The sequence below is a fragment of the Oncorhynchus clarkii genome, chromosome 20 (genome assembly GCF_045791955.1).
Source record: "Oncorhynchus clarkii lewisi isolate Uvic-CL-2024 chromosome 20, UVic_Ocla_1.0, whole genome shotgun sequence".
Classification (NCBI taxonomy): Eukaryota; Metazoa; Chordata; class Actinopteri; order Salmoniformes; family Salmonidae; genus Oncorhynchus; species Oncorhynchus clarkii.
The window spans coordinates 58,821,848-58,849,539 of NC_092166.1; the positions used below are offsets into that span (position 1 = coordinate 58,821,848).

General features: G+C 42.9%; 1 protein-coding gene across 1 annotated transcript in view; it reads right to left on the minus strand.

Annotated features, from left to right (window-relative positions):
* LOC139376616 (glutamate dehydrogenase, mitochondrial) overlaps positions 1–26,572 on the minus strand; it is a 35,777-nt gene extending 9,205 nt beyond the window's left edge. Inside the window, exons 1-6 of the mRNA XM_071119395.1 lie at positions 25,875–26,572; positions 20,384–20,464; positions 20,146–20,201; positions 8,076–8,139; positions 4,645–4,739; positions 2,280–2,459 (exon numbers count right to left, since the gene is read on the minus strand). Coding sequence (XP_070975496.1) covers positions 2,280–2,459; positions 4,645–4,739; positions 8,076–8,139; positions 20,146–20,201; positions 20,384–20,464; positions 25,875–26,262 — 864 coding nt within the window. The 5' untranslated portion in view covers positions 26,263–26,572. The remainder of the gene's footprint in view (positions 1–2,279; positions 2,460–4,644; positions 4,740–8,075; positions 8,140–20,145; positions 20,202–20,383; positions 20,465–25,874) is intronic.
* Positions 26,573–27,692: the final 1,120 nt, after the last annotated feature.

Genomic DNA, 27,692 nt, shown 5'->3' on the forward strand with positions numbered 1-27,692 from the left:
TTTCTCTACAGCTGGCCATGCTTTCCTCCTGGCTACCCCAACCCAGGACAACAGCTCCGCATCCCCTGCAGCTACTTGCCCAAGCCTCCCAGCTTCTTCTTCACCCAAATCCAGATAGCAGATGTTCTGAAAGAGCTGCAAAACCTGGACCGTACAAATCAGCTGGGCTACACAATCTGGACCCTCTCTTTCTAAAATTATCTGCCGCCATTGTTGCAACCCCTATTACTAGTCTGTTCAACCTCTCTTTCGTATCGTCTGAGATTCCCAAAGATTGGAAAGCTGCCGGGGTCATCCCCCTCTTCAAAGGGGGTGACACTCTAGACCCAAACTGTTACAGACCTATATCCATCCGGCTCTGCCTTTCTAAAGTCTTCAAAAGCCAAGTTAACAAACAGATCACTGACCATTTTCAATCCCACAGTACCTTCTCCGCTGTGCAATCCGGTTTCCGAGCTGGTCACTGGTGCACCTCAGCCACGCGCAAAGTGCTAAACGATATCATAACCGCCATCGATAAAAGACAGTACTGTGCAGCCATCTTCATAGACTTGGCCAAGGCTTTCGACTCTGTCAATCACCGTATTCTTATCGGCAGACTCAACAGCCTTGGTTTCTCTAATGACTGCCTCGCCTGGTTCACCAACTACTTCTCAGATAGAGTTCAGTGTGTCAAATCGGAGGGCCTGTTGTTCGGACCTCTGGCAGTCTCTATGGGGTTACCACAGGGTTCAATTCTCGGGCCGACTCTTTTCTATGTATATAACAATGATGCCGCTCTTACTGCGGGTGAGTCCTTGATCCACCTTTACACAGACGACACCATTTTGTATACATCTGGCTCTTCTTTGGACACTGTGTTAACAACCCTCCAAACGAGCTTCAATGCCACACAACACTCCTTCTGTGGCCTCCAACTGCTCTTAAACGCTAGTAAAACTAAATGCATGCTCTTCAACCAATCGCTGCCTGCACCTGCCCGCCCGACTATCATCACTACTCTGGACAGTTCTGACTTAGAATATGTGGACAACTACAAATACACAGGTGTCTGGCTAGACTGTAAACTCTCCTTCCAGACTCATATCAAGCATCTCTAATCCAAAATTAAATCTATAATCAGCTTCCTATTTCGCAACAAAGCCTCCTTCACTCACGCTGCCAAACATACCCTCATAAAACTGACTATCCTTCTGATCCTCGACTTCGGGCGATGTCATTTACAAAATAGCCTCCAACACTCTACTCAGCAAACTGGATGCAGTCTATCACAGTGCCATCCGTTTTGTCACCAAAGCCCAATATACCACCCACCACTGCGACCTGTATGCTCTCGTCGGCTGGCTCTCGCTACATATTCGTCGCCAGACCCACTGGCTCCAGGTCATCTATAAGTCTTTGCTAGGTAAAGCTCCACCTTATCTCCCCCCACACCTCACCATAACAACACCCACCCGTAGCACGTGCTCCAGCAGGTATATCTCACTGGTCATCCCCAAATTCAGAGGCGTGGCTTTCAGGTAGCTATTTCTGGACACCTGTTAGCGTAAATGTAATTCCTGTTCATCATGTTAAATTTGTACACTGCTACCTAAAACATTACTTGAATATTTATACATATTACATATTCTACTACATTAATAATATTGTTGATTACATAGTAATAAAGTGGCAACTATTCCAAATTTGGGATTTGAGGAGCTCATACACCTCTATTAGCTCATTGAAACTACTAAACTGTCAGTGTTCAACCTTAACATCTAGATGACAAGACAGCAGAACAGATTCCTGGAATTACATTTTCTCTAGTTGGTGGCCAAAAAAAAGCCAAGCCCCTACTAGGCCATGCCTTCACTCCAGGGTCCCTTCTAGAACCCATTGTTACATCAAACCATTCAAGGTTCCTCCAAGATCCCCTCAACAAACCCAAGGTGAAAATATGAGGATTGAGGATCTCCAGGGTTCCTCGAGTCACCACCACTAATTCTAAGTGTCGGTATAGGGTTGTTTTCTGCATATGCATCCTTATGTAGACACCAAACCCACTACTGGCGTGCGTGGCCAAAGACCTCCATTTTCATGTAATCCATCAAATGTAAACGCCTGGAGTTTGCTAAACGGCATTGGCACTTGGATCGGAACCCGTCCTATGGTCAGATGACATGAAAATAGAGCTCTTTGGCCATGCACACCAGTGGTGGGTTTGTCATCAAAATAAAAGTATATGCGTGTAGTGTGCATATGCGTGCACGTATGTGTGTATGTGTCGGTGTGTGTACCTGGATTATGAATGTCTTGTCCTGGAAGCCGGGGTTCAGGCCCAGCATGCTCATGTAGGAAGCCTCGTTGATGAAGTTCTCAATGCCATGGAACACTCCGCGACCGGTGGCTGAGATCCGACCGTGAATACCGCCCTGGCTGATGGGTTTCCCTGTCACACATGCGTGGGCGTTGATGTCCTGCACACACATAGACATTCCCAGAGGCACACACAGAGACACACACATTAGAGCATATGTTTAATTGGATTACATCTGTTGGCCATTTGTCAAACTGTCAGATAGAACCTTAGCATAATTATGAGAGTACCCATACTACCCTTGGTCCCGACTACTGAACCACAATACCCATACTGCTCTGTGGACCAGACTACAGAACTTCGGTACCCACACTGCTCTGGGGGTAAAACATCAGAACTATAAGTACAGTGCCTTCGAAAAGTATTCAGACCCATTGATTTTTTCCCACATTATGTTACATTACAGGCTTATTGTAAAACAGGTATTTTGACATTATTGAAAATGTATTAAAATTACAAATTAAAAAAGAAATACCTCATTCAAATAAGTATTTAGACCCTTTGCTATGAGACTCAAAATTGAGCTCAGGTGAATCCTGTTTTCATTGGTTATCCATGCGATAAATACTACAACATAATTCCACCTGTGGTAAATTCAATTGATTGGACATGATTTGGGCTCCCGAGTAGCGCAGTGGTCTAAGGCACTGCATCTCTGTGATAGAGGCATCACTACAGACCCTGGTTCAATCCAGGCTGTATCACAACCGGCCGTGGGTTGGAGTCCCATAGGGCGGCGCACGTCTTAACTGACATGCCTAATTAAATCAAAAATGAATTGGAAAGGCACACACCTGGCTATATAAAGGTTAACAGTGCATGTCAGAGCAAAAACTCAACCATGAGGTCAAAGGAATTGTCCGTAGAGCTCCGAGACAGCATTGCGTCAAGGCACAGATCTGGGGAAGGGTACCAAAATAATTCTGCAATATTGGAGATCCCCAAGAACACAGTGGCCATCCATCATTCCTAAATGGAAGAAGTTTGGAACCACCAAGACTCTTCCTAGCTCTGGCCGCCCGGCCAAACTGAGCAATCGGGGGAGAAGGGCCTTAGTCAGGGAGCTAACCAAGAACCTGAGTGGCCAGACGAAAGCCACTCCTCATTAAAAGTCACGACAGCCCGCTTGGAGTTTGCCAAAAGGCACCTAAAGACTTTCAGACCATGAGAAACAATATTCTCTGGTCTGATGAAACCAAGATTGAACTCACATCTGGAGGAAACCTGGCACCATCCCTATGGTGAAGCATGGTGGTGGTAGCATCATGCTGAGGGGATGTTTTTCAGGGGCCGGGAGACTAGTCAGGTTTGAGGGAAAGTTGAACGGAGCAAAGTACAGAGAGTTCCTTGATGAAAACCTGATCCAGAGCGCTCAGAACCTGACAGGGGCAAATGTTCACCTTCCAACGGGACAACAACCCTAAGCACACAGCCAAGACAAAGCAAGAGTGGCTTAAGGACAAGTCCCTGAATGTCCTTGAGTGGCCCAGCCAGATCCCGGACTTGAACCCGATCTAACATCTCTGAAGAGACCTGAAAATAGCTGTACAGCAACGCTCTCCTTCCAACCTGACAGAGCTTGAGAGGATCTGCAGAGAAGAATGGGAGAAACTCCCCAAATACAGGTGTGCCACGCTTGTGGCGTCATACCCAAGAAAACTTGGGGCTGTAATCACTGCCAAAGTACTGCGTAAAGGGTTTATTTATATATTTATGTAAATGTGATATATATATATTTATTTTATATACATTAGCAAAAATGTATAAAAACCTGTTTTTGTTTTGTCGTTATGGGGTATAGTGTGTAGATTGATGAGGGGATAAAAACAATTTAATCAATTATAGAATAAGGCTGTAATGTAACAAAACATGGAAAAAGTCAAAGGGTCTGAATACTTTCCTAAGGCACTGTATATGGAGTGTTCGGGGGGATCGGCCTGAGCAAGGCTCTGTGAGGATTCGCTAATCACATAATGAGTCGTTTTTTTTTATGTTATGTAATTTGTAGATGGAGCGCAGAGGGCCTGAGAGTTGTAATCAGTCTCCCTCTACACACCCTGCAAACTCCAACTAAGGGTCTTTATTACTGTAGTGGAAGGAGAACTGGAGAGACAAAAACAGAGAGAGGGGGAGGGATTTAGACAGAGAAAGAGTGACCACATATGCCCTGTGAGGCACTGACTGGCCATAGGTTACTCTGAGCTCAGTATGGGAATGAATGGCCAAACACTACACAATAATGACTTTGGTCGTGTTGGGATCAGTGTGTGTGTGTGGTAACTCACAGTGTGTGCAATGGTGTTGGCGTATGTGTCAGCGATCCAGGACATCTCTCTCTCTCCGGTGCTCATGTCAGGAGCAGGCACATCAATACCTGGCCCTAAGGGGAGGAGGGGGAAGGGGAGTAAAGGTATATGTGAGGAAGGGGAGCATGTACACACCCTACATATTTCTCTCCCGTACGTACGCGCACACACAGCTTTTTTTGCTCACAAACATACACAATCACACACTACACATGTTTGAGATAAACGTATTAATACATCTCTATACTTGTACATAGGGTTGCAAAGGGTTGGAAATCTTCTGGTAAGTTTCCGGAATTTGGGGAATTTTGCTTAAATTCATCCAAAAAGTTAGCTTTTAACAGTGAACATTTTTTGTGGGATACACATAGGCAACTCTTGGTCTTCTGACATATTTTGGTTAAACTATCCAGAATTCAATGGAATTGCAACCCTCTGCATGCACAGTGCACTCTTCCATCTCATGTAAAGCTGATTCTCAAGATCTTGCACACGATGGAGATGCTATTGAGCCCACACTACTATACTGTCTGAGCCTAGGACTACATGCTTTCTGGAAAGTTTTGATTACAATACTGGATGGGGTGAATATATTTTATATGACATACATTATATTTTGTTAACTAGTAAATAGTAGCCTACATCAACGTGTGTTTAATTAATTTAGAACTTGTTAATCATTTCTGCTAGTTAGGTTTTACTGCCATGTAGGTTTTAGCTTGGAGCCTGCTAACTGAGGAGTGTTAATTCACCTGTTTCCATACATGTTCCATTTTAAAACATTTATCATCTTTACAAAGGAGTTGTTTAATCTAACTGCTTAGCTATTTATCTGTACATGGAATTGTATTATTTTGTTTTTTACAAAAACATTTCTAATCTTTACAGGAAAATGCCACGAGCACTATCTGATGTGTGGAGACATTTCCCTGCAGCTAATGTAGAAGGAAAAGCTTTGTACATTTGCAAATACTGTGCCAAATCATATGTGAAGAATGCAACAAAGATGCAGAATCATCTGGCCAAGTGCATAAAGTTCCCTCACCGCTCACAACAAGCAACCTCTGACAACAGTCCCTCTACTTCTATTCAAGGTAAAAATGATGAATCAGACACCTTATCGTTCATGGTCCTTCTGGAATCAGAAGTTTTTTTTTACTCAATGGAGCAACGTAGTCAGAGAAATGCTGACGAATGCCTTGCTCGAGCTGTGTATGCAACTGGTTCACTTCTGATGCTCACAGGCAATGTGTATTGGAAGAGATTTCTGAATGTTCTTCGCCCAGCATACACCCCTCCAACCAGACATGCTTAATCTACTAATTTGCTGGATGCAGAGTTCAAGTGAAGGTGAAGCAAATCATAGAGAAAGCAGACTGTATTACAATCATCTCTGATGGGTGGTCGATTGTTCGTGGGCAAGCAATAATTAACATCATCATCTCCACCCCTAAACCAGTATTCTACAAGAGCACAGACACAAGTGAAAACAGACACACCGGTCTCTACATTGCTGATGAGCTGAAGACAGTCATCAATGACCTTGGACCACAGAAGGTATTTTCACTGGTAACAGGCAATGCTGTGAACATGAAGGATGCTTGGTCTAAAGTGGAGGAGTTCTACCCTCACATCACACCCATTGGCTGTGCTGCTCATGCATTGAATCTGCTCCTCAATGACATCATGGTACTGAAAACAATGGATACACTCTACAAGAGAGCCAAGGAAATGGTTAGGTATGTGAAGGGTCATCAAGATATAGCAGCAATTTACTTCACCAAGCAAAGTGAGAAGAATAAGAGCACCACATTGAAGCTGTCCAGTCACACCCGTTGGGGTGGTGTTGTCATCATGTTTGACAGTCTCCTGGAGGGGAAGGAGTCTCTCCAAGAAATTGCCATATCACAGTCTGCCGAAATGGACAGCCCCATCAAGAGGACCCTCCTGGATGATGTATTTTGGGAGAGTGGTAAGCAGCCTGAAACCTATAGCAGTAGCCATTGCACCAATTGAGGGAGACAATGCCATCCTGTCTGATGTTCAGACTCTGCTTGCAGATGTAAGAGAAGAAATCCGTAATGCCCTGCCCACTTCACTGTTGCTCCAAGCAGAGGAAACTACAATTCTGAAATACATCAAAAAGCGTGAAGACCCCTGTCTGAAGCCCATACACGCCGCAGCGTTCATGTTGGACCCCAAGTACGCTGGCAAGAGCATCCTGTTTGGTGCAGAAATCAAAGCCTATGGTGTCATCACTACCGTGTCTCGCCACCTTGGCCTTGGATGAGGGCCAGGTTCTTGGCAGTCTGATGAAGTACACTTCCGAGCAAGGGCTTTGGCATGGAGATGCAATATGGCAGTCCTGCCAACATATCTCATCAGCCACCTGGTGGAAGGGACTTTGAGGATCTGAGACTCTTTCCCCTGTTGCCTCCATCATCCTCCAAATCCCACCAACATCAGCAGCCTTAGAGCGCAACTGGTCCTTGTTTGGGTTGAAAAATTGGTGGCCATCCATGCAAATTTTTGGCTTTTTGAGCCTGAAAACGAGCCATCCTCAACAAGGTTAGAAAGTGACAGTGAAGATGAGGCCTCAGAGTCTGATGTTCAAGAGGTGGACATTGAGGAGGTCCAGAGAGAAGACATGGAAGCCTGAGAGGAAGACAACCAAAGCTTTAGTTTCTAGACTATCATTTTACAGATGTATGTTGAAAACGTTTTTGGGCGATGCGATGGATCATTGGTGATCATTCCATGTGAAGAGTCAAATCATTTAATTAAAGTTCAATTAAACTAAATGGTTTAATCATTTCCAATTATGTCTACTTATAATAAGGTAAAATGCTTTTGTTTCTGTCTCCATATGATATTATAAATATATACATTTAAACAGTATTAATAATAATAATTATAATTATATATTTTGGTTAATTCCCATATATTCCCATTAATTCCCTTTGAAAGTTTCCACCTTTGAATATTCCCCAAAATTTGCAACCCTACTTACATATTCTAAATATACACCAACTAGTTAGTTTCTACAGTATATGCTTACTATATGTTTAATACTGTACAGTGGCTGACTGGAGGTTTCTGAATGCCCACTATACCCTGATGGCAGAGAGAGAGACATGTCTAAATACCAGACTCTCTGTGGTATAAACAGGGTGTGGTATGTAGCGAGGGACATTCTCATGTGTTCCCGGGTCCCCAACAGCTGGAAAACAGAGATGGGGGGGGGGGGGGGGGGCTGACTGACTGGAAGATGGGTCTACTACCCCATCACTATTATTACATGTAAGGGAGAGACATCTCTATGTGTTTTAACACGTCACAGTCATTAGCATACAGGATCATAGGGGACAACTGGCTACGTAAGACTGTGTGAGGCACACAGTCACACTTACCGATGAAGCCTTTCTTGGCCAGCTCAATGGTAAACCTCCTAGTGATCTTCTCCAGCTCATTGTCCTGGAGAGAGAGTGTGAGAGAGAGAGAGAGAGAGAGAGAGAGAGCAATGTTAACTTTTCATTTCTTATAGTTTTTTGTTAATATTGTTTGGTGTTCTCACGTTTGTTTATTTCACTTGATATGGCAATGCAAACACGTTTCCCATGACAATAAAGAAAGGCCCTTTGAATGTAATTGAATTGAGATGAGGGAGAGGGACGGAGAGCGCAATGGAGAGAGAGGGGAAATAAAGAGGGCGAGAGAGAGAGCGAGAAATAGAAAGGGGAGAGCGATAAAGATAATTAATTGATCACAGTGTGCACAAGGAGAGAGGGGGGAGGGGTGGGTTGAGAGAAGGGTTTCCTTTGTCTCTGCCAGCTGAAGGACATACTAGTGTAGACACTGTGGCTGTCCCCGACAACAAATATTGGTCATAAGTTCTTAACGTGTATTTTTGTTGTTGTTATACAGACACACCTTATGTGTTTTAACAAAATCAACTATAGTGAGCTTTTCTGATGCTTTAAGGGAGCTGTTTGATGAAATAATTGAGATGGAGTCGCCTCTTCACTGTTGATGTTGAGACTGGTGTTTTGCGGGTACTATTTAATGAAACTGCCAGTTGAGGACTTGTGAGGCATCTGTTTCTCAAACTAGACACTCTAATGTACTTGTCCTCTTGCTCAGTTGTGTACCGGGGCCTCCCACTCCCCTTTCTATTCTGGTTAGGGCCAGTTTGCGCTGTTCTGTGAAGGGAGTAGTATATAGCATTGTACGAGATCTTCAGCTTCTTGGCAATTTCTCACATGGAAAAGCCTTAATTTCTCAGAACAAGAATAGACTGATGAGTTTCAGAAGAATGTTATTTGTTTCTGGACATTTTGGGACTTTAAAATCGAACCCACAAACTAGTCTAAAGAAGGCCAGTTGTATTGCTTCTTTAAATCTGCACAACAGTTTTCAGCTGTGCTAACATAAGGGTTTTCTAATGATCAATTAGCCTTTTAAAATGATAAACTTGGATTAGCTAACACAACGTGCCATTGGAACGCAGGAGTGATGGTTGCTGATAATGGGCCTCTTTACGCCTATGTAGAAATATTTTATAAAAAAATCTGCCGTTTCCAGCTACAATAGTCATTTACAACATTAACAATGTTTACACTGTATTTCTGATCAATTTAATGTTATTTTAATGGACATTTTTTTTGCTTTTCTTTCAAAAACAAGGACATTTCTAAGTGACCCCAAACTTTTGAACGGTAGTGTACGTTGGCAGTAGAATGGCCTTACTGACGAGCTCGGTGACTTTCAACATGGCACCGACATAGGATGCCACCTTCCCAACAAGTCAGTTCGTCAAATTTCAGCCCTGCTAGAGTTGCTCCGGTCAACTGTAAGTGCTGTTATTGTGAAGTGGAAACGTCTAGGAGCAACAATGGCTCGCAGCGAAGTGGTAAGCCACACAAGATAACAGAACAGGACCGCCGGGTACTGAAGCGCGTAGCAACGTAAAAATTGTCTGTCTTTGGTTGCAACACTCACTACCGAGTTCCAAACTGCCTCTGGAAGCAATGTCAGCACAAGAACTGTTCGTCGGGAGAATCATGAAATCTGTATGCATGGCCAAGCAGCCGCAAACAAGCCCAAGATCAATGCCAAGTTGTCGGCTGGAGTGCCGTCATTGGATTCTTGAGCAGTGGAAACGCGTTCTCTAGAGTGATCTGGCAGTCCAACGGACAAATCTGGGTTTGGTGGATGCCAGGAGAATGCAACCTGCCCCAATGCATAGTGCAAACTGTAAAGTTTTGGTGGAGGAAGAATGATGGTCTGGGGCTGTTTTTCATAGTTTGGGCTAGGCCGCTTAGTTCCAGTGAAGGGAAATCTTAATGTTACAGCATACAATGACATTCTAAACAATTCTTCCAACTTTGTGGCAACAGTTTGGGGAAGTCCTTTTCCTGTTTCAGCATGACAATGCCCTGTGCACAAAGCGAGGTCCATACAGAAATGGTTTGTCGAAATCGGTGATGAAGAACTTCTTGGCCTGCACAGAGCCCTGAACTCAACCCCATCGAACACCTTTGGGATGAATTGGAACGTCGACTGTGAGCCAGGCCTACTCGCCGAACATCAGCACCAGACCTCACAAATGGTCTTGAGGCTTAATGGAAGCAAGTCACCGCAGCAATGTTCCAACATCTAGTAGAAATCATTCCCAGAAGAGTGGAGTCTGTTATAGTAGCAAAGGGGGGGGACCAACTCCATATTAATGCCCATGCTTTTGGAATGAGATGTTCGATGTCCACATACTTTTGGTCATGTAGTCTATCTATGACATAATGTTATAACAGAAAGCCATAGCAAACAGCCCTAACGCCAAAGGATATAAATAAACAGTATATCTTGCTCTGTGGTGAGTGTCTATGTGTAGAGAACAGGAGAAATGAGGAGATGCTAAAAGGATAAGACTAAACCTCTGATTTTCTTCTATGCTGGAGGGGAAAAGACAGAAAGTGTGTGTGTGTAAAGGGGTCACTGGAATATATCACTGATGTGACAGGGAGTAAGATGTGCTTCCTGTGCATCAGAGCGTTCCCACCATAATCGCCTGCTATGGTGTGTGTGTGTGTGTGTGCGCGTGTCAGGGTTTCCGTGGCCCTGGACATTTGACCGGCAGCATTTTAATTTAATGGACATTTCAGAAATGTACTGGACCCATATGCATTGGGTGCGTAACCTGATTAGGGCACCCACCCACAGTGCTCAGGGTGACAGAAATCACATGTAGATGATGGTAAATCATATTAACAGAACATGCAACTTGAGGATGCAACGATGTGTGGTCCTTCTTACCGAATTCTGGTGCGCACTTTGAAGACCTTAGAATAACTGCCACATTTACTTTTCCTGTGCCAACAACACCAATAACGAACAGCAACATCACTAGCCTATGTCAAGCTACTGTCCGCAAAGTAGAACATTTGAACAATTCTATTGGTCAGATTGCCGAGAAAGAAATAGCCTATTCTGAACAGACTCTGGGACAGTTGTGGAACGATAGATCCCAAATTCATACAACCAGTAGGCCTAGGCTACATCAAAAAATAAAAACATTTAAAGCAATGAGTTTAAAGCAGCAGATCAAAATGTTTAGCTTAAAATGTTGATCAACTATTATTTCTTCACATTATAAGCGCAGCAATGTGCACAAGGAAGTAGGCTACGTACGAATGTTCGTTCCTTAATGCAATTGGTGGGAAAACACTGTTGTCAAAAGCTCACTGCACATACGAGCGGTTTCATGCGGCAGATGAAAATATCCGTTTGAAATTGAGAATAATAGAATGTAGAATAATAGTGAAGACATCAAAACTATGAAATAACACATACGGAATCAAGTAGCCTGCCTTCCGTTGCCTACAGCGGCTTGCGAAAGTATTCACCCCCTTGGCATTTTTCCTATTTTGTTTCCTTAAACGTGGAATTAAAATAGTTTTTTTGGGGGGGGGGTTGTATCATCAATACCACAGATTCTCAATGGGATTGAGGTCTGAGCTTTGACTAGGCCATTCCGAGACATTTAAATGTTTTCCCTTAAACCACTCGAATGTTGCTATAGCAGTATGCATAAGGTCATTGTCTCAAATTTCTGGAAGACAAACAGGTTTCCCTCAAGAATTTCCCTGTATTTAACGCCATCCATCATTCCTTAAATTCTGACCAGTTTCCCAGTCGATGAAAAATATCTTCACAGCATGATACTGCCACCATCATGCTTCACTGTGGGGATGGTGTTCTCGGGGTGATGAGAGCTGTTGGGTTTGCGCCAGACATAGAATTTTCCTTGCTGGCCAAAAGGCTACATTTTAGTCTCATCTGACCAGAGTACCTTCTTCCATATGTTTGGGGAGTCTCCCACATGCCTTTTGGTGAACACCAAACTTGTTTGCCTATTATTTTCCTTAAGTAATTACTTTTTTTTCTGGCCACTCTTCCGTAAAGCCCAGCTCTGTGGAGTGTACGGCTTAAAGTGGTCCTATGGACAGATACTCCAATTTCTACTGTGAAGCTTTACAGCTCCTTCAGGGTTATCTTTGGTCTCTTTGTTGCCTCTCTGATTAATGCCCTCCTTGCCTGGTCCGTGAGTTTTGTTGGGCGGCCATCTCTTAGCAGGTTTGTTGTGGTGCCATATTCTTTCAATCTTTTAATAATGGATTTAAATGGTGCTCTGTGGGACGTTCAAAGATTCAGATATTTTTTTATAACCCAACCCGATCTGTACTTCTCCACAACTTTGTCCCTGACCTGTTTGGAGAGCTCCCTGGTCTTCATGGTGCCGCTTGCTTGGTGGTGCCCCTTCCTTAGTGGTGTTGCGGACTCTGGGGCCTTTCAGAACAGGTGTATATATACGGAGATCATGTGACACTTAGATCGCACACAGGTGGGCTTTATTTAACTAATTGTGTGACTTCTGAAGGTAATTGGTCGCACCAGATCTTATTTAGAGGCTTCATAGCAAAGGGGGTGAATACATATGCACAAACCAGTTTTCCGTTTTTATTTTTTTATAATTTTTTTCATTTCACTACACCAATTTTGACTATTTTGTGTATGTCCATTACATGAAATCCAAATAAAAATCAATTTAAATTACAGCAAAATAGAAAAAACGCCAAGGGATGAATACTTTTGCAAGGCACTGTATGTATTTGCTGTTTGAGATGCTGTAGCAGCAGCTCTCACGCTGTCTGACAGATTTTCCACTCAAAGGCTCTGTATGCCGTACACGTGTGATGAAAAAGATTTGACTACATAACGAATATACTGTACACACGCGGCAATTTAATTCCACCATAGACCGGTAAGCATGCCCAGTCTAAAGTATTTTCATCGGCTGGTGTTTCCATCAATTAATAGGCTAACAATGGGATTTGTTCTTCTTCTCCCGGTTTGTCCGGCTGCAATTTTATTTATCTACTTTTAAAAAATGTTTTTAAAAAACAGTCTATTAACAGCTAACGGAAACCCAGTGCGTGTGTGTTTGTGGTGGAGAAGAGCCAGTAAGCAGGCCAATCTTTCACTACCAGTTTTCAGTCTCATGTCAGAATTAGACGTTAATCCTTGTTTCTCAAAGGTCAAATTTCAAAGTTGTTCCAAACATTTCTAAGCGTTTAAGGTTAAGTTTAACTCTGAATTTCTAAGGATAGGGCTAAGTTCAGGCATTAAGGTAAGGGTTGTTTGGAATAGGCTTAAATGTTTTTAATATCAATTCAAACTTGCAACCTTTGGAATCAGAGGCAGATGCTATCGCAGGATTCGAACTTCCAACCTTTAAAATCAGAGACATGCTTATGCCCATCCACCATCCCCGTCCACAACACCTTAGCTAAACCGAAGCCTACTTGAAGGTAACAGCACTCACTGTTGCCCCTAGTAGCAGGTTTCCACGTCATCTCCCTCAGCCATAGATGGATGTCGAATACTGAATACTTGTATCACGGGTGACCTGGCTGCTCTTTCCCGTACATGACACAACTACACACACACACACACTTGTGTGAGTCTTCTCGGATATGACGCTACAAGCTTTACACACCTCGATTTGCGCAGTTTCTCCCATTCTTTTATGCATATCCTCTCAAGCTCTGGCCTCTCAAGGACATTCAGAGACTTGTCCTGAAGCCACTCCTGCATTGTCTTGGCTGTGTGCTTAAGGTCATTGTCTTGTTGGAAAGTGAACCTTCACCCCAGTCTGAGGTCCTGAGCTCTCTGGAGCAGGTTTTCATTAAGGATCTTTCTGTACTTTGCTCCATTCATCCTTCCCTTGATCCTGACAAGTCTCCCAGTCCCTGCTGCTGAAAAACATCCCCAAGCATGATGCTGCCACCACCATAACTTATGGTAGAGGGATGGTGCCAGGTTTCCTCCAGACATAACGCTTGGCCTTCAGGCCAAAGAGTTCAATCTTGGTTTCATCAGACCAGAAAATGTTGTTTCTCATGGTCTGAGTCTTTATGTGCCTTTTGGCAAACTCCAAGCGGGCTGTTGTGTACCTTTTACTGAGGAGTGGCTTCCGTCTGGCCACTCTACCATAAAGGCCTGATTGATGGAGGGCTGCAGAGATGGCAGTCCTTCTGGAAGGTTCTCCCATCACCACAGATGAACTTTGGAGCTTTGACCATTGGGTTCTTGGTGACCTCCCTGACCAAGCCCCCCTCCCCCTCCAAACTCTTCCATTTAAGAGTTTTTTTTAAGAGTTTTTCTTGATTGCTTAAACACAAAAACTGGTTCCTGTAGCACAAAAACCCATACTCTTACATCATTCCCAAAAACACACACACACACGTTTCCCATAACCGTAAACACTATTCACCTGTTTCCACACGTTTCAATTAGAGGTTGACCGATTATGATTTTTCAATGCTGATACCGATTATTGGAGGACCAAAAAAAGCTGATACCGATTAATTGGCCGATATATGAATGAACACTTATTTTAACTTAGTATAATACATCAATAAAATCTATTTAGTCTCAAATAAATAATGAAACATGTTCAATTTGGTTTAAATAATGCAAAACAAAGTGCTGGAGAAGAAAGTAAAAATGCAATATGTGCCATGTAAAAAAGCTAACCTTTAAGTTCCTTGCTCAGAACATGAGGAAAAATGAAAGCTGGTGGTTCCTTTTAACATGAGTCTTCAATATTCCCAGGTAAGAAGTTTTAGGTTGTAGTTATTATAGAAATTATAGGACTATTTCTCTCTATAGCATTTGTATTTCATATACCTTTGACTATTGGATGTTCTTATAGGCACTATAATATTGCCAGCCTAATCTCGGGAGCTGATAGGCTTGAACTCATAAACAGCGCAATGCTTGAAGCACAGCAAAGAGCTCCTGGCAAATGCAGGAAAGTGCTGTTTGAATGAATGCTTACGAGCCTGCTGCTGCCTACCACCGCTCAGTCAGACTGCTCTATCAAATCATAGACTTAATTATAATATAATAACACACAGAAATATGAGCCGTAGGTCATTAATATGGTCAAAACCTGGAAACTATCATTTCGAAAACAAAACATTTATTCTTTCAGTGAAATACGGAACCGTTCCATATTTTATCTAACGAGTCGCATCTCTAAGTCTAAATATTGCTGTTACATTGCACAACCTTCAATGTTATGTCATAATTATGTACAATTCTGGGGAATTAATTATGGTCTTTGTTAGGAGGAAATGGTCTTCACACAGTTCGCAACGAGCCAGGCCGCCCAAACTGCTGCATATAGCCTGACTCTGTTGCACAGAACGGAAGAGAAGTGACACAATTTCCCTAGTTAAAATAAATTAATGTTAGCAGGCAATATTAACTAAATATGCAGGTTTAAAAATATATACTTGTCTATTGATTTTAAGAAAGGCATTGATGTTTATGGTTAGGTACACATTGGTGCAACGACAGTGCTTTTTTCGCAAATGCGCTTGTTAAATCATCACCCGTTTGGCGAAGAAGGCTGTGATTCGATGATAAACTAACAGGCACCGCATCGATTATATGCAACGCAGGACAAGCTAGATGAACTAGTAATAACATCAACCATGTGTAGTTAACTAGTGATTATGTTAAGATTGATTGTTTTTTATAAGATAAGTTTCATGCTAGTTAGCAACTTACCTTGGCTCCTTGCTGAACTCGCGTAACATGTAGTCAGCCTGCCACGCAGTCTCCTCGTGGAGTGCAATATAAATCGGCCATAATCGGTGTCCAAAAATGCTGATTACCGATTGTTATGAAAACTTGTGTCACGACTTCCGCCGAAGTTGGTGCCTCTCCTTGTTTGGGCGGCGTCACCGGCTTTCTAGCTGCCACCGATCTACTTTTCTTTGTCCATTTGTTTTGTCTTGATTGTACACACCTGGTTTCCATTACGTTATAATTTATTCCCTATTTAACCCTCTGGTTCCCACAAGGTTTTGTGCGTGTTTGTTCTTACTTCCTCTTCCTCTTCCTCTTACTTCTACCCCCTCCTTTTTCGAACATTCTGTTAAAAATCACGCAACTTTTCAGCGTCCTGCTACTCATGCCAGGAATATAGTATATGCATATGATTAGTATGTGTGGATAGAAAACACTCTGAAGTTTCTAAAACTGGTTAAATCACGGCTGTGACTATAACAGATTGTGTGTTTCATTGAAAAACGCAAGAAAAACTGCTCTCTGAAAGCTAAAAATAATTTCCATAAGTCACTTTCATGGGTTGTTAAAAGAGGACAAAATGTAATATCGACCTGCATGCAATTCATACAAATTCCACACGATGTCGCCATTGTTGTCATTTTCAATTGAATTTTTTGTTGGAAAATCCAAGTATCTGGCATCCGTTTCTTCCAGTCTCCACCAGGACGCTGTAAATGTGGATAATGGCAGCCATTGATTTGCAGACGAGAAGCTATTGAATATACATCGCCCTGTAATCATTTTGATAGATTATAAACGTTTACTAATACCTAAAGTTGGATTACAAAAGGATTTCGAAGTGTTTTGTGAAAGTTTATCGTCGACTTTTTTAATTTAAAAAAATGATGCAGCGTTAAAAAACAATGTTTTTTTCTGAATGACACAGCTTCCATAGAAAGCTATTTTAGGTATATATGGACCGATTTAAACGAAAAAAAGACCCAATAGTGATGTTTATGGGGCATATAGGAGTGCCAAGAAAGAAGCTCGTCAAAGGTAATGAATGTTTTATATTTTATTTCTGCGTTTTGTGCTGCGTCGGATAAGCAGAGTCTTTGTTTACGTCGCATTCAGGCATTTTCAGGTGGTGCATGCTATCAGATAATACCTTCTCATGCTTTCGCCGAAAAGCATTTTAAAAATCTGACTTGTTGGCTAGGTTCACAACGAGTGTAGCTTTAATTCAATACCCTGCTTGTGAATTTTGATCAAGGTTTGAGTTTAAACGAGTACATTTAGCATTTAGCGTAGCGCATTTGCATTTCCAGGTGCCTACTTGAGACATATGCGTCTCAAGTAGAATCAAGAAGTTAAGTGTTCGCTCGTTTGTGTAGAGCTGAATTTTGTATTCCTTGTATGGAATTTGTTTTTGGTCTTATTTTCGAGTAAAGTATGTTTTTACTCAGTTCTGTGTCCTGCGCCTGACTCCATCCTACCCGCTGCACACAGACACTTGACAACTTGAAATCGGCCATTCCGATGAATCGGTCGACCTCTAGTTTCAATATTCAAAACTCTTTCTGCAAAACCTTACACAAAAATGGCCAAATAAATCCTTCATTGTACTATATATTCATTCAGAAAACACATGCTCTCAATATAATTTACTCAAGTCATCACAACCTATACTCACGTTTTTCATATCTTTCTCCAGGTGCAAACATTAAGACTCAATCAGAATTGCAGAATAAATAAATAGGGCCTAGAGGCATGTTCATGTGCTTTGGAACAATGGATCCTAACAATGTTGCAAGACAACAGAGAGGAAGAGGACGACAACAACAACAAAGACAAGTCATATCTGATGATATCCATGCCACCCTAGTTCATCATGTGCTCATACATGAGAGGACTATGAGAGAAGCTGGACAGCTAGTGCAACCCAACCTAGGCCGTTACATGGTTTCATCCATTGTCCGTACTTTCAGAAGGGTGATACATGTAATGTTGTAGTGCATATAGACTGAATCTCCACTTTGTTCTCAGTGTAGTTTTTACCACAGTAATGGATGACCATAGGTCAGTAATGGATGTCAGTAATGGATGACCATCCCATTTTATTTTTGCAGAACTGAGAGGTGATCATCTATTGGAGGTAGGCGGAGACTTCTCACAGCTGAGTAGGAGACTGCCCTGGTGAATATGGTGATTGCCAATAATGACATTCGTTTGAGGGAAATTCAAACCCAAATAGTTGAAGACCAGGTAGTCTTCCAAGGAATTGACAGCATCAGCATTTCCACCATGGAACAGATCGTTCAGAAGAAACACAAGGACAAAGCAGCTGTATCGTGTGCCTTGGAAAGGAATTCAAACAGAGTTAAGGAGCAATGATTCCAATATGTGCAGGTAATTGCTATACTGTACAGATTTTTTACAGTATGTAGAGTATGGCCCATATCTCCAGCATATCAATACAGTACTGTATAGTAACATGTTACAGTAACTGCAGTACACATCCTTTCATTCCAGTACAGTAGTACACTACAGTACTGTATTTGTAGTACAGTAAAATGTGTGGGGTTTTTTTTACTTCTGAAGAGAATGTTTGAGCTAGATGCCATGGCTGACCCACAGTAGTACATCTTCATCGATGAGCCTGAGTTCAACCTAACAAAAATGCACAAAAGGGGGCGTAACATCATTGGTCACCATGCCATCATACAAGTTCCTGGCCAGAGTGGAGGCAACGTCACCCTATGTGCAGCAATCAGCAATCGTGGCGTCCTCCACCGCCATGTCAAAGTGGGTCCATACTGTGGCGAAATCTGCACGGAGCCTTCACCGTGCACTGCCACTTTAAGAGCGCATGAGCAGTAAGGAAGGAGAAAATAAAGAGAGCTCGTTCAGCTCTTTGGGGAGGGGCTCTTTGGTGGCGCGACAGTTTGATTGTGTGTGCTGTGCTGCAGAAGTTTTGTTTGTTTCAGCGCGTGTAGTTTATAGAGTATTTAACTCAATCATCGGTGTAATCGCTCTAGGTCGTGGTTGTTTTCGTTTGGGACCACGCCCGTTATGGATCGATCGCATGGATTAGTAGCAACATTGTTGCGAAGCTTTAACATACAAATCAACAAACCATCGGACAGTCAGACAGTACACCTGCACGCCTGAAGACCACAGCTAAGATCTCTCTTTTTCTCTTTTTCTCTTCCCTCTATCATTCCAGTGCTTTACCCTGCAACAGACTCTCTATTTTTCCAATGCACTTCCTATTGAAGTTCATTAGAGCTGGACTATTATTGCCCTGCCTGAAGTATTTGGACATTTTAGTTAAAAGGGAGGTTGCCTGCAAGTTGTGTATTGTTATGTGAACTGGATTGAGATGTACTAATGACATGTGGCCGAGAAGACTGGACATTTTTAAGGCCTTTGTTGTGTCGATGAACACCCCCCACATTCATACCCTCTGCACTCATCCACTAGAAAATAATACAGATTATTGCAAATTCTATGTTGATGACTGGGTTCATTCTTGTATGTAGTTGCTGTTGAATTGCTCTGCCATTATTAGTATTATTGTATGAGGTATTCTTGGTGGGGTTACCCCTGTGCTGTGATGTGGGTTTTATATGGTGTGTATTTTTTTTTCTCTCCACTGGCTATCTGGTAAACAGGCTACACTCTAGGCAGTCTCTTCTGCTGATGTGTGTGGGTCTGGTAGTGGTTCTCTCTATTCTACTCTTTTCCTTTCGGCATGGTTAATACCTGCCTGGCGCCCGAACAAAATCTTTCTTTACCCCTCTCTAATAAATACCGCTACAATACAACACGGCACAACTCCTTCAATTTCTGGAACAGCTGCACAATAACATTATTCAACAGGAAGGGGAGCCAGGGCAACCAGAGAAAGCCCCATATGTTGTCATTCGGGATAACGTGAGTTTCCATCGGATTGCTCTGGTTCGCGCCTTGTTCAATGACCACCCCCAGGTTCACTGTTCTTTTTTTGCCAGCATATTTCCCCATTTCTGAATCCGAATGAGGAATTTTTCTCAGTATGGCGGTGGAGAATGTATGACCGCAACCCCTACGCACAGCAAAACCTCCTGAAGGCAATGGTGGTCTGTGGTGATGTGTCTGTGGAGTCTATCCAGGGTTTTTCTTTTTTTGTGCATTTTTTTTTTTGCAATCTTTTTTCGCTTTTTCATTATGTGTGTAGATTGATGAAGAATTATAATTTGTTTTAAATACATTTTAGAATAAGGCTGTAACAAAATGGAAAAAGTCAAGGGGTCTGAATACTTTCCGAATGCGGCTATGTTTGTGCGTGTCTGATGGACTTACAGAGTAATTTTTGACGTTGATCTTGACACCAGCTTTAGCCCCTCCGAAGGGTACATCTGGAGAGAGAGAATAAAGCTTAAAAATTGGGGCTTAAGAACACACACAAACACGCACACACACTTCATTGCTTTGAAAACAGCTCACCGAAAATGCTAAGAAAAAGTGTGTATATTTGCATGAATTCAGGAGCATCAAGGCATGAATGAGATGTGAACATAGTGGAAGGAGAGGGACTTACCGACCACGGCACACTTGTATGTCATCAGAGAGGCCAGAGCCTTCACCTCATCAACAGACACCTCTTCACTGTAGCGGATACCTGCACACAGACAAACAAACATAGGAAGTTAACGCCCAAATATAACATAACAAAACTAGTTACGACTTTTACTTCCTCTAGATAGTCAAGTTTGATCGTCTTCTAACATAACACAACACACAGTAAAGTTGACAGGAAGCCAGTAGGGAAGCCAGTAGGGATGTTATGATTCACCGATAAGCATCAGTCCGCGGACCACAAACCCATCCAAATGTAGCACGCATTGGTCTGAAAATCGATTCGAACATTACAAATTGCAGGTTCCCAATTTTTTGGGGCTCATATTACATTGTCTCTACCTTCCGAAAATAACTAATGCGACTTCTCCTTTAGTGTCAATCTGCATGTAAAATGTGAACAGTCATTGATCTACATGTCATTTTGCATGCAGAACATCCCCAGGCAATATCAGTGGCCTAGTCAAACTGCGCACTGTGCCCAGCTTCACGCGCTGGCCAATGCGCGGTAGGAGGCCTGTTCCTGATCTTGCACATATGCGCGACATCTTCAGCATTCAAATGCTAAAATGGCTTACTGATAGGAAAATTATGATTAAATGACTGAACAAATCATTTTAAATGGGACTGTAACTAAGTAAACTTATGCTCTGTTTTATTATATCTGATTAACAATATGAGTTCATAAGAAGGGATTGTGTGACACAGACAAGGAGTAATTAAAGTTAATGAACACCATTCCAACTAGGAAGAAATAAAGGGTTTGTGGATTAAGTAAACAGATAAGGTAGTTAACCTATGGTTGAACCGACGAAACTGAGCTCTGGGGTGTTTTAGATAAGGAAGTGAGTGCATTCCTAGGTTCTGTTAATTAGAACTGTCAGCTAAGTGGTGATCGATAATATTGAGGGGTCAAAAGTTAATTAAATTATGTTGTGTGACCTGGGAGTGTGTTAGTAAATTAGAATGAACTTTTAACCTCACTTTGTCCCGGTCGAGAGGAGGGGATTCTGTTAAGCAATGAAATGACGTCATGTTATTGTATATAAACTGTCGCTCGTGGTAACGTGGCAGCGCGCTCCGAGAATAAATTCTGTTACCTATTATTGAAATGGCTGGTCTCCGTCTATTTTATGCAAACAAGAATCTTACAAATTCTCATAACAAACACATTGGCATAATTAAATTACAGTAACACTTACGTAATATTAGGCTTTATTAGCGGAGTGACAACCTTTGTAATTTGCTAGGTTAATATCTATAAACTGTCACAAATTGTGTTTTAGCGGAATAAAAGTAAGCTACCGGAGACACTGCTCATACATGTTTAACATGTTCAGGTTCATCATCAGCAATAGTGTTTGCCCTCAGAGCAATCTCAGTTCGGCATGGACTACAATGTGTCGAGAGCGTTCCACAGGGATGCTGGCCCATGTTGACTCCAATGCTTCCCACGGTTGTCACGTTGGCGGGATGTCCATTCTTGATACACACAGGAAACTGTTGAGTATGAAAAATCCAGCAGCGTTGCAGTTCTTGACACAAACCAGTGCGCCGGTTACCTACTACCATACCCCGTTCAAAGGCACTTAAAATATTTTGTCTTGCCCATTCAACCACTGAACGGAACACATAATCCACATGTCAATTGTCTCAAGGTTTAAAAATCCTTACTTAACCTGTCTCCTCACCTTCATCTACACTGATTGAAGTGGATTTAACAACCGACATCAATAAGGGATCATATCTTTCACCTGGATTCACCTGGTCAGTCTATGCTATGGAAAGAGCAGGTGTTCATAATGTTTTGTACACTCAGTGTATATGTGCTATATATTCATTGGCTTTGTTGTGCTATACATTCATAGCTAATTTATAAAATATACATATTTATACATTACTAGCTTAAGTTAATCTGCTAAAATGACAAGTTAATTAGTGGTTGATGGTGGTTTCAGAACCAAACGACAAAACATAGGAGTTACACTGTGGCCCGTGTGGGTGGGGGGGGGGTAAAGGCTACTCTGGAGCAGGTGGATCCTCTATACCAGCGGCAAGGGGAAACAGAGTGTGTACGCATGGGTGTTTGAATGTGTGTGCTAACTTTGGTTGTGCTATATTGGGCTGTGACGCTGTGACAGAGACCTACAGAGAGCCAAGGGCATCGAGCACTGACAGGAAACTGCAGCTAGCAGTTTCCTGTCTGAGGACAGGGAGGATGTGTGCATGTGTGACATCATCTCTAAGCGCCATACCGTGTATTGTCCAGTCCAGAAACCACCCCTAGCTAGCCAGTAGCCCCTGCTGTGTTAGAAGGGTGGTGTTCAGCAGAGTAGAGCACACCATAGCAATTACATTTCTCCTGTTTCATGCCACCTAAACATGACCTTCAGAGACTAGATAACCTAAGACTACTGTAGGAGTGTGTCACAATAAGATGCTCAAAGGCCTTGAACATTTTGCTGAGACTCTCCTTTGAACTACAGACACAGCACTGACTGAGCTAGGCTGATTCAATTCACTGAACATAAAATAGATATATTTGTATCCCCCTTTCTCCCATAACCACTCCTCCTTTGATTATCTTCCTCCTCAACTCCTCTCCCATCCCCCACTACTGCAGCAAAGGAAAAAAATATGTTGATAAACAATCCAATGAAATGAGTCTCTGGGTTGGCTAGCTCTCACCCACACACACAGACACACACTAAAGAAACAAACTGCCGTGTATGTTGTGTATACACACACAAAAATGAATGCAAACACATGATACACAGGAACAAACATACACCCACACAGACAAACCCAATTGCCCAAGAGCACAAATTCACTACGAAGGGAGCCCATAGTGGGCTGTTAGTCACACAGTGGAAATGAGACCTACTCTAACAATAAAAACGTAATTAGGCCTAGACTGACTCAGACTCTGCACCACAGGCTCCCTCTTCCACTTCTGCTTGGAAATGAGAAGGAGATGTTAGAGATTTAGCAGACAAAACGTCCTTTGAGAGTGACATACTTCCTGAAACTCCCCAACACAGAATCACGCTTGCACATGCAGGCACACAGTTCTGCAGTGTTCCAGCTAGAAAATGTGAGGTTCTGCAACTATTGTAGTAGGACCAGGTACACTGTAGAGAGCCTTGTGGGTTTGTTTGTTAGTCTGTTGTATCTGCAGCAGCAGCATTACAGCAACAGCCTTTGCACTTTGTCATTCACCTTGACCATCATATTTAAGTCAGCAGGACCAAGGGTCTCTCAGCTTGATTATCAATCATTAAACCTGACAATGAATAACAGCCATCAGCCCTTTACCCTCTCTAGTCTCTACCCCATTGTTAGATAGGCCTACACAGAAAGCATCAGCCCTTAACCCTCTACCCCCCCACACACACTTCTACACACACGGACTGTAACAGGCCTTTACCCCATCTTACGCCCATTTGGCCTAGTGGTTAGAACGTTAGGCCAGTAACCAAAAGGTTGCTGGATCGAATCCCCGAGCTGACAAGGTAAAAACCTGCCGTCCTGCCCCTGAACAAGGCAGTTAATCCACTGTTCCCCGGTAGGCCGTCATTGTAAAATAAGAATTTGTTCTTAACTGACTTGCCTAGTTAAATAAAAGGTTAAACAAATAATAATATTTTTTTTTTTTAATCATCTAGCCTCACCATCAGTTATCTGTGTGCCAAATAACTGTGCTAACCCTCAGTAGGTAGGGAAGTTAAAGTCTTCAGGTCCTAGTCAAGGTTATACAAGAGTGGTTAATTGAACCAGCTCTGTTAAAAAGTGTACACTGACAGGAAAACAATGTTGCTGGATCACACAGAAAAAGGGAACACAGAAGCCATGAGAAGTGCAGTGGCAGCCGAAGTCAGAGCAAGGGGGAGAATGGAAAGTGTGACTAAGCTGCAGAAAGAGAAAAGAGTTTGAGGGAAGCATCTGCTCTGGTGGCATGTGACCGCGTGAGTTAAGCATGCGTGACGCACAGTGGTGATGTGTTGTGAAAGTGATTTCCATCATTAATCATCTATACACCAGTGTTCAAATATGTTGTCGGTCAGTAGGTGCACTTGATTCAGCTTACCTAGCATCCTGGGTAGGTGGTGAGCTGAATCAAGTAAGTAACGCTTAGTGAACACTCTTCCCTCCTCCTAGCACAATGCTGACGAATAGGAGCACCTGGGTACATCACCACCCCTTCCCCTCCTTCACTCCACTCCTCTTCAAACAACTGTTTATCCCCCTCTCCCTCACTGTAACCCATCCTGGTCCTCACCACACAAAGCACCCACAATGCAGGGCTGCACCAGCCTACAATTATCTGCCTTGAACCCTGAACCACATAGCCCCCCTCCTAATACCACACACACACACATTCACACCCTGCAGCCTCGCCCCAGCCCCTCCTCACACCTGACCTCTGCCTGTGCAGAGAGCACCATGCTGCTTCACTCACACACACATATGCTGGGAGGGAATACCCACATCACTTGCCCTTCACTGTTGTGTGTGTGTGTGTGTGTGTGTGTGTGTGTGTGTGTGTGTGTGTGTGTGTGTGTGTGAGAGTACTATGTCCTATTTCTGTTCCTGTTCCTAGATGGTTTATGTTTGGGGCAGCTGGCAGCATGTGTTGAAAGTGGTACAGGGGTACCAGTGCAGGGCTTGCCCAGTGAAATGCCACATGCCAAATCACATGATCAGCTTCTCTAGCCACCACATCTCAGCTAACACTAATTGCACACACACACACACACACTCAATACAGTGTAACACCTGTGTTATAGCCAAAGATATTAAATCATCATTGGTTATTATTGCTAACTCTGTATATTAGCGCCTATACAAGGACTATGCCAGAGCTGGCTAGTCAACAATAGTCAGTATAAATGTTTGTATCTAGGTTCTAGTTACTGAGAGAATGCATTGATCAGAGAGCTCTGTTACAGTATAGAGCTATCTTGGAAACCAGTAGTATGATTCGCTGATTAGCCCTGATAGCCCAGTGTCCTAGAGCTGATCAGGGGACTATACTAGCTAGCCATGTCAGCTGGCTCCTGTTACTGTATGACAGCTAACTCCAGGCTGCCTCACTAGGTGTGTGGGAAGGTCATTGATCCAGTGTTGCAGAGCTACACTCCCCGCATGGCATAGCCATGACAGGCAGAAAGCTAACGTTACACGCTGTCGAAATAACCATATTCCACATCCAGACGAGTGTTGCTGTGAAATTAAACCCATGTAAGAGACGTATCTTGCATTATCTGCTTCACTTATGGCTACCATTAGCGAAAGAGAGAATCAGTGCAGTTGTTCTCACAGCTGGGTAATGGGATAGCTAAGTAGCTAGCTACCTAGCTAGCTAGCTAGCCTAGCAACAAGCTCGCTGTCAACCCGCACAACCACTTGAAGAAGAGTTGAGAACCAGGAAGCGGTGCTTGGCAGTATCTTACCCCCCTTGCAGGGCGTCCTATGCTGGCTGTGCTGTGCGCGGTAGCCCTCCACTACCTCCCACTCTCCGTTGTCCCTCTTGATGGGGAAAGAGACGCTGAGGACGTGGTTGCAGGGCTTGATGATGCGGAGAATCCCCTTCACTCGTTTCGTCTTCTGTTCTGGGGTCTCTCTGCTCTTTAGGTCCTCCACAAGCTTGTCCTCAACGATGGCGGCTCCGCGGTCGAAGAAACCCTCCACCATGCGAAAGAAGTTGGGGTCGTCGGGCTGCTCGCTATACTGTCGGACCCGCATTAGAGAGGCCGATGCTGGGAGAGCAGAGTCCACGCACCCCGAGGCCAGCGCACTGCCCGCCCCGCGGGATAACAACTCCCCGAAGTACCGGTACATGATTGAGCTAGTTGACTAACCGTTTAACGTTAAAATACAAATAAAAAATAACAACAGATAAAGGGGGTAGCTAGTTTGGTATCTATTAATAACAGGGAAAGAAAGAGGGGGATGGTTGGACGACACAGCAGTACTCCTTCCCTGTGTCTAGTATTCAGACTGAATGACGGTTGGAAGTGCGCGCCCGTTTGCTTTAAAAGGCAGCGCTAACCAACGAGGCGAGGACGACTCCGAGACCGGGATGCACGCGGAATAAGAGAGCGCAGCTCTGTGAAGGAGGTTCATTTAGCGGTGAGCGTGCACACGCAAACAAAGCGCGCTCCCGTATATGTGTCCCTTTGATACAGTATGCTGCCTGATGTCAAATGTTTATTGTGTAAGTGTGACATATATGATATATAGCCTAAGATAGATGCAGCTACTGAATCTCCCAATGAGAAAATTGTGTAGTCATTCTGATGGGATCCTGAGAATTTCATTTTGTGGTATTCTAGATCGCTGCTCTGCTCCCGAGTGGCGCAGCGGTCTAAGTCACTGCATCTCTGTGCTTGAGGTGTCACTACAGACACCCTGCTTCGATTCCAGGCTGTATCACAACCGGCCGTGATTGGGAGTCCAATAGGGCGGCAGACAATTGGCCCAGCATCATCCGGGTTTGCCCAGTGTTGGCTGTCATTGTAAATAAGAATTTGTTCTTAACTGACTTACCTAGTTAAATAAATATTTATTTTTTTACATGTAAATGCCACCTCTGAAAGTCTGACAGGAAAACAAATCTCTGAATATGTTTTAAGAAGCAGATATTTTATTAAGAAAGACAAAAGAATGTAGGACTGGTTGAAAATGTTATTCCATCAAAGTTTCCCCTATATTATGAAAGATAAGATAATATCTTTACTGGTCTGTTACAGATTCTCTCTCTTTCTCTGTCAAATCACATAGTGAGAACATCCGTTATAACAGATCCGATGTACAACTGATAGTAGCCCAAACACGGCACCCAGGACCGAGTTTGGGAAACCCTGCTATAAAGAACCCTTTCCTAAGATGATCTAAAGAACTGTTAAAAATGGTTCTATATAGCACCCAAAAAGGGTTCCGCTATGGTTACAACCTTTTTTGGGGCAATATAGAACCATTTTTTTATGTTTCTTTATAGAACCTTTATGGAGAAAGATTCTTTATAGAACTATTCTCAATCTGAAAAGGTTCTTTGTAGAACCATACTGTGCTTTTTATTTAATAGACATATTATATGATTAAAATTCCATAGGTTTTATTATTGTCTTAATTAACAAGTTGATCTCGTGTTTGCTAGCTCTGGAATGGCTGGGGAGAGAATTACTGACTAAATCATCCATTCTCAATTGACACAAGGCCATTCATAAGTGTTTCACAAGACACCTTCACTGACCAAAGTCATATCTAAC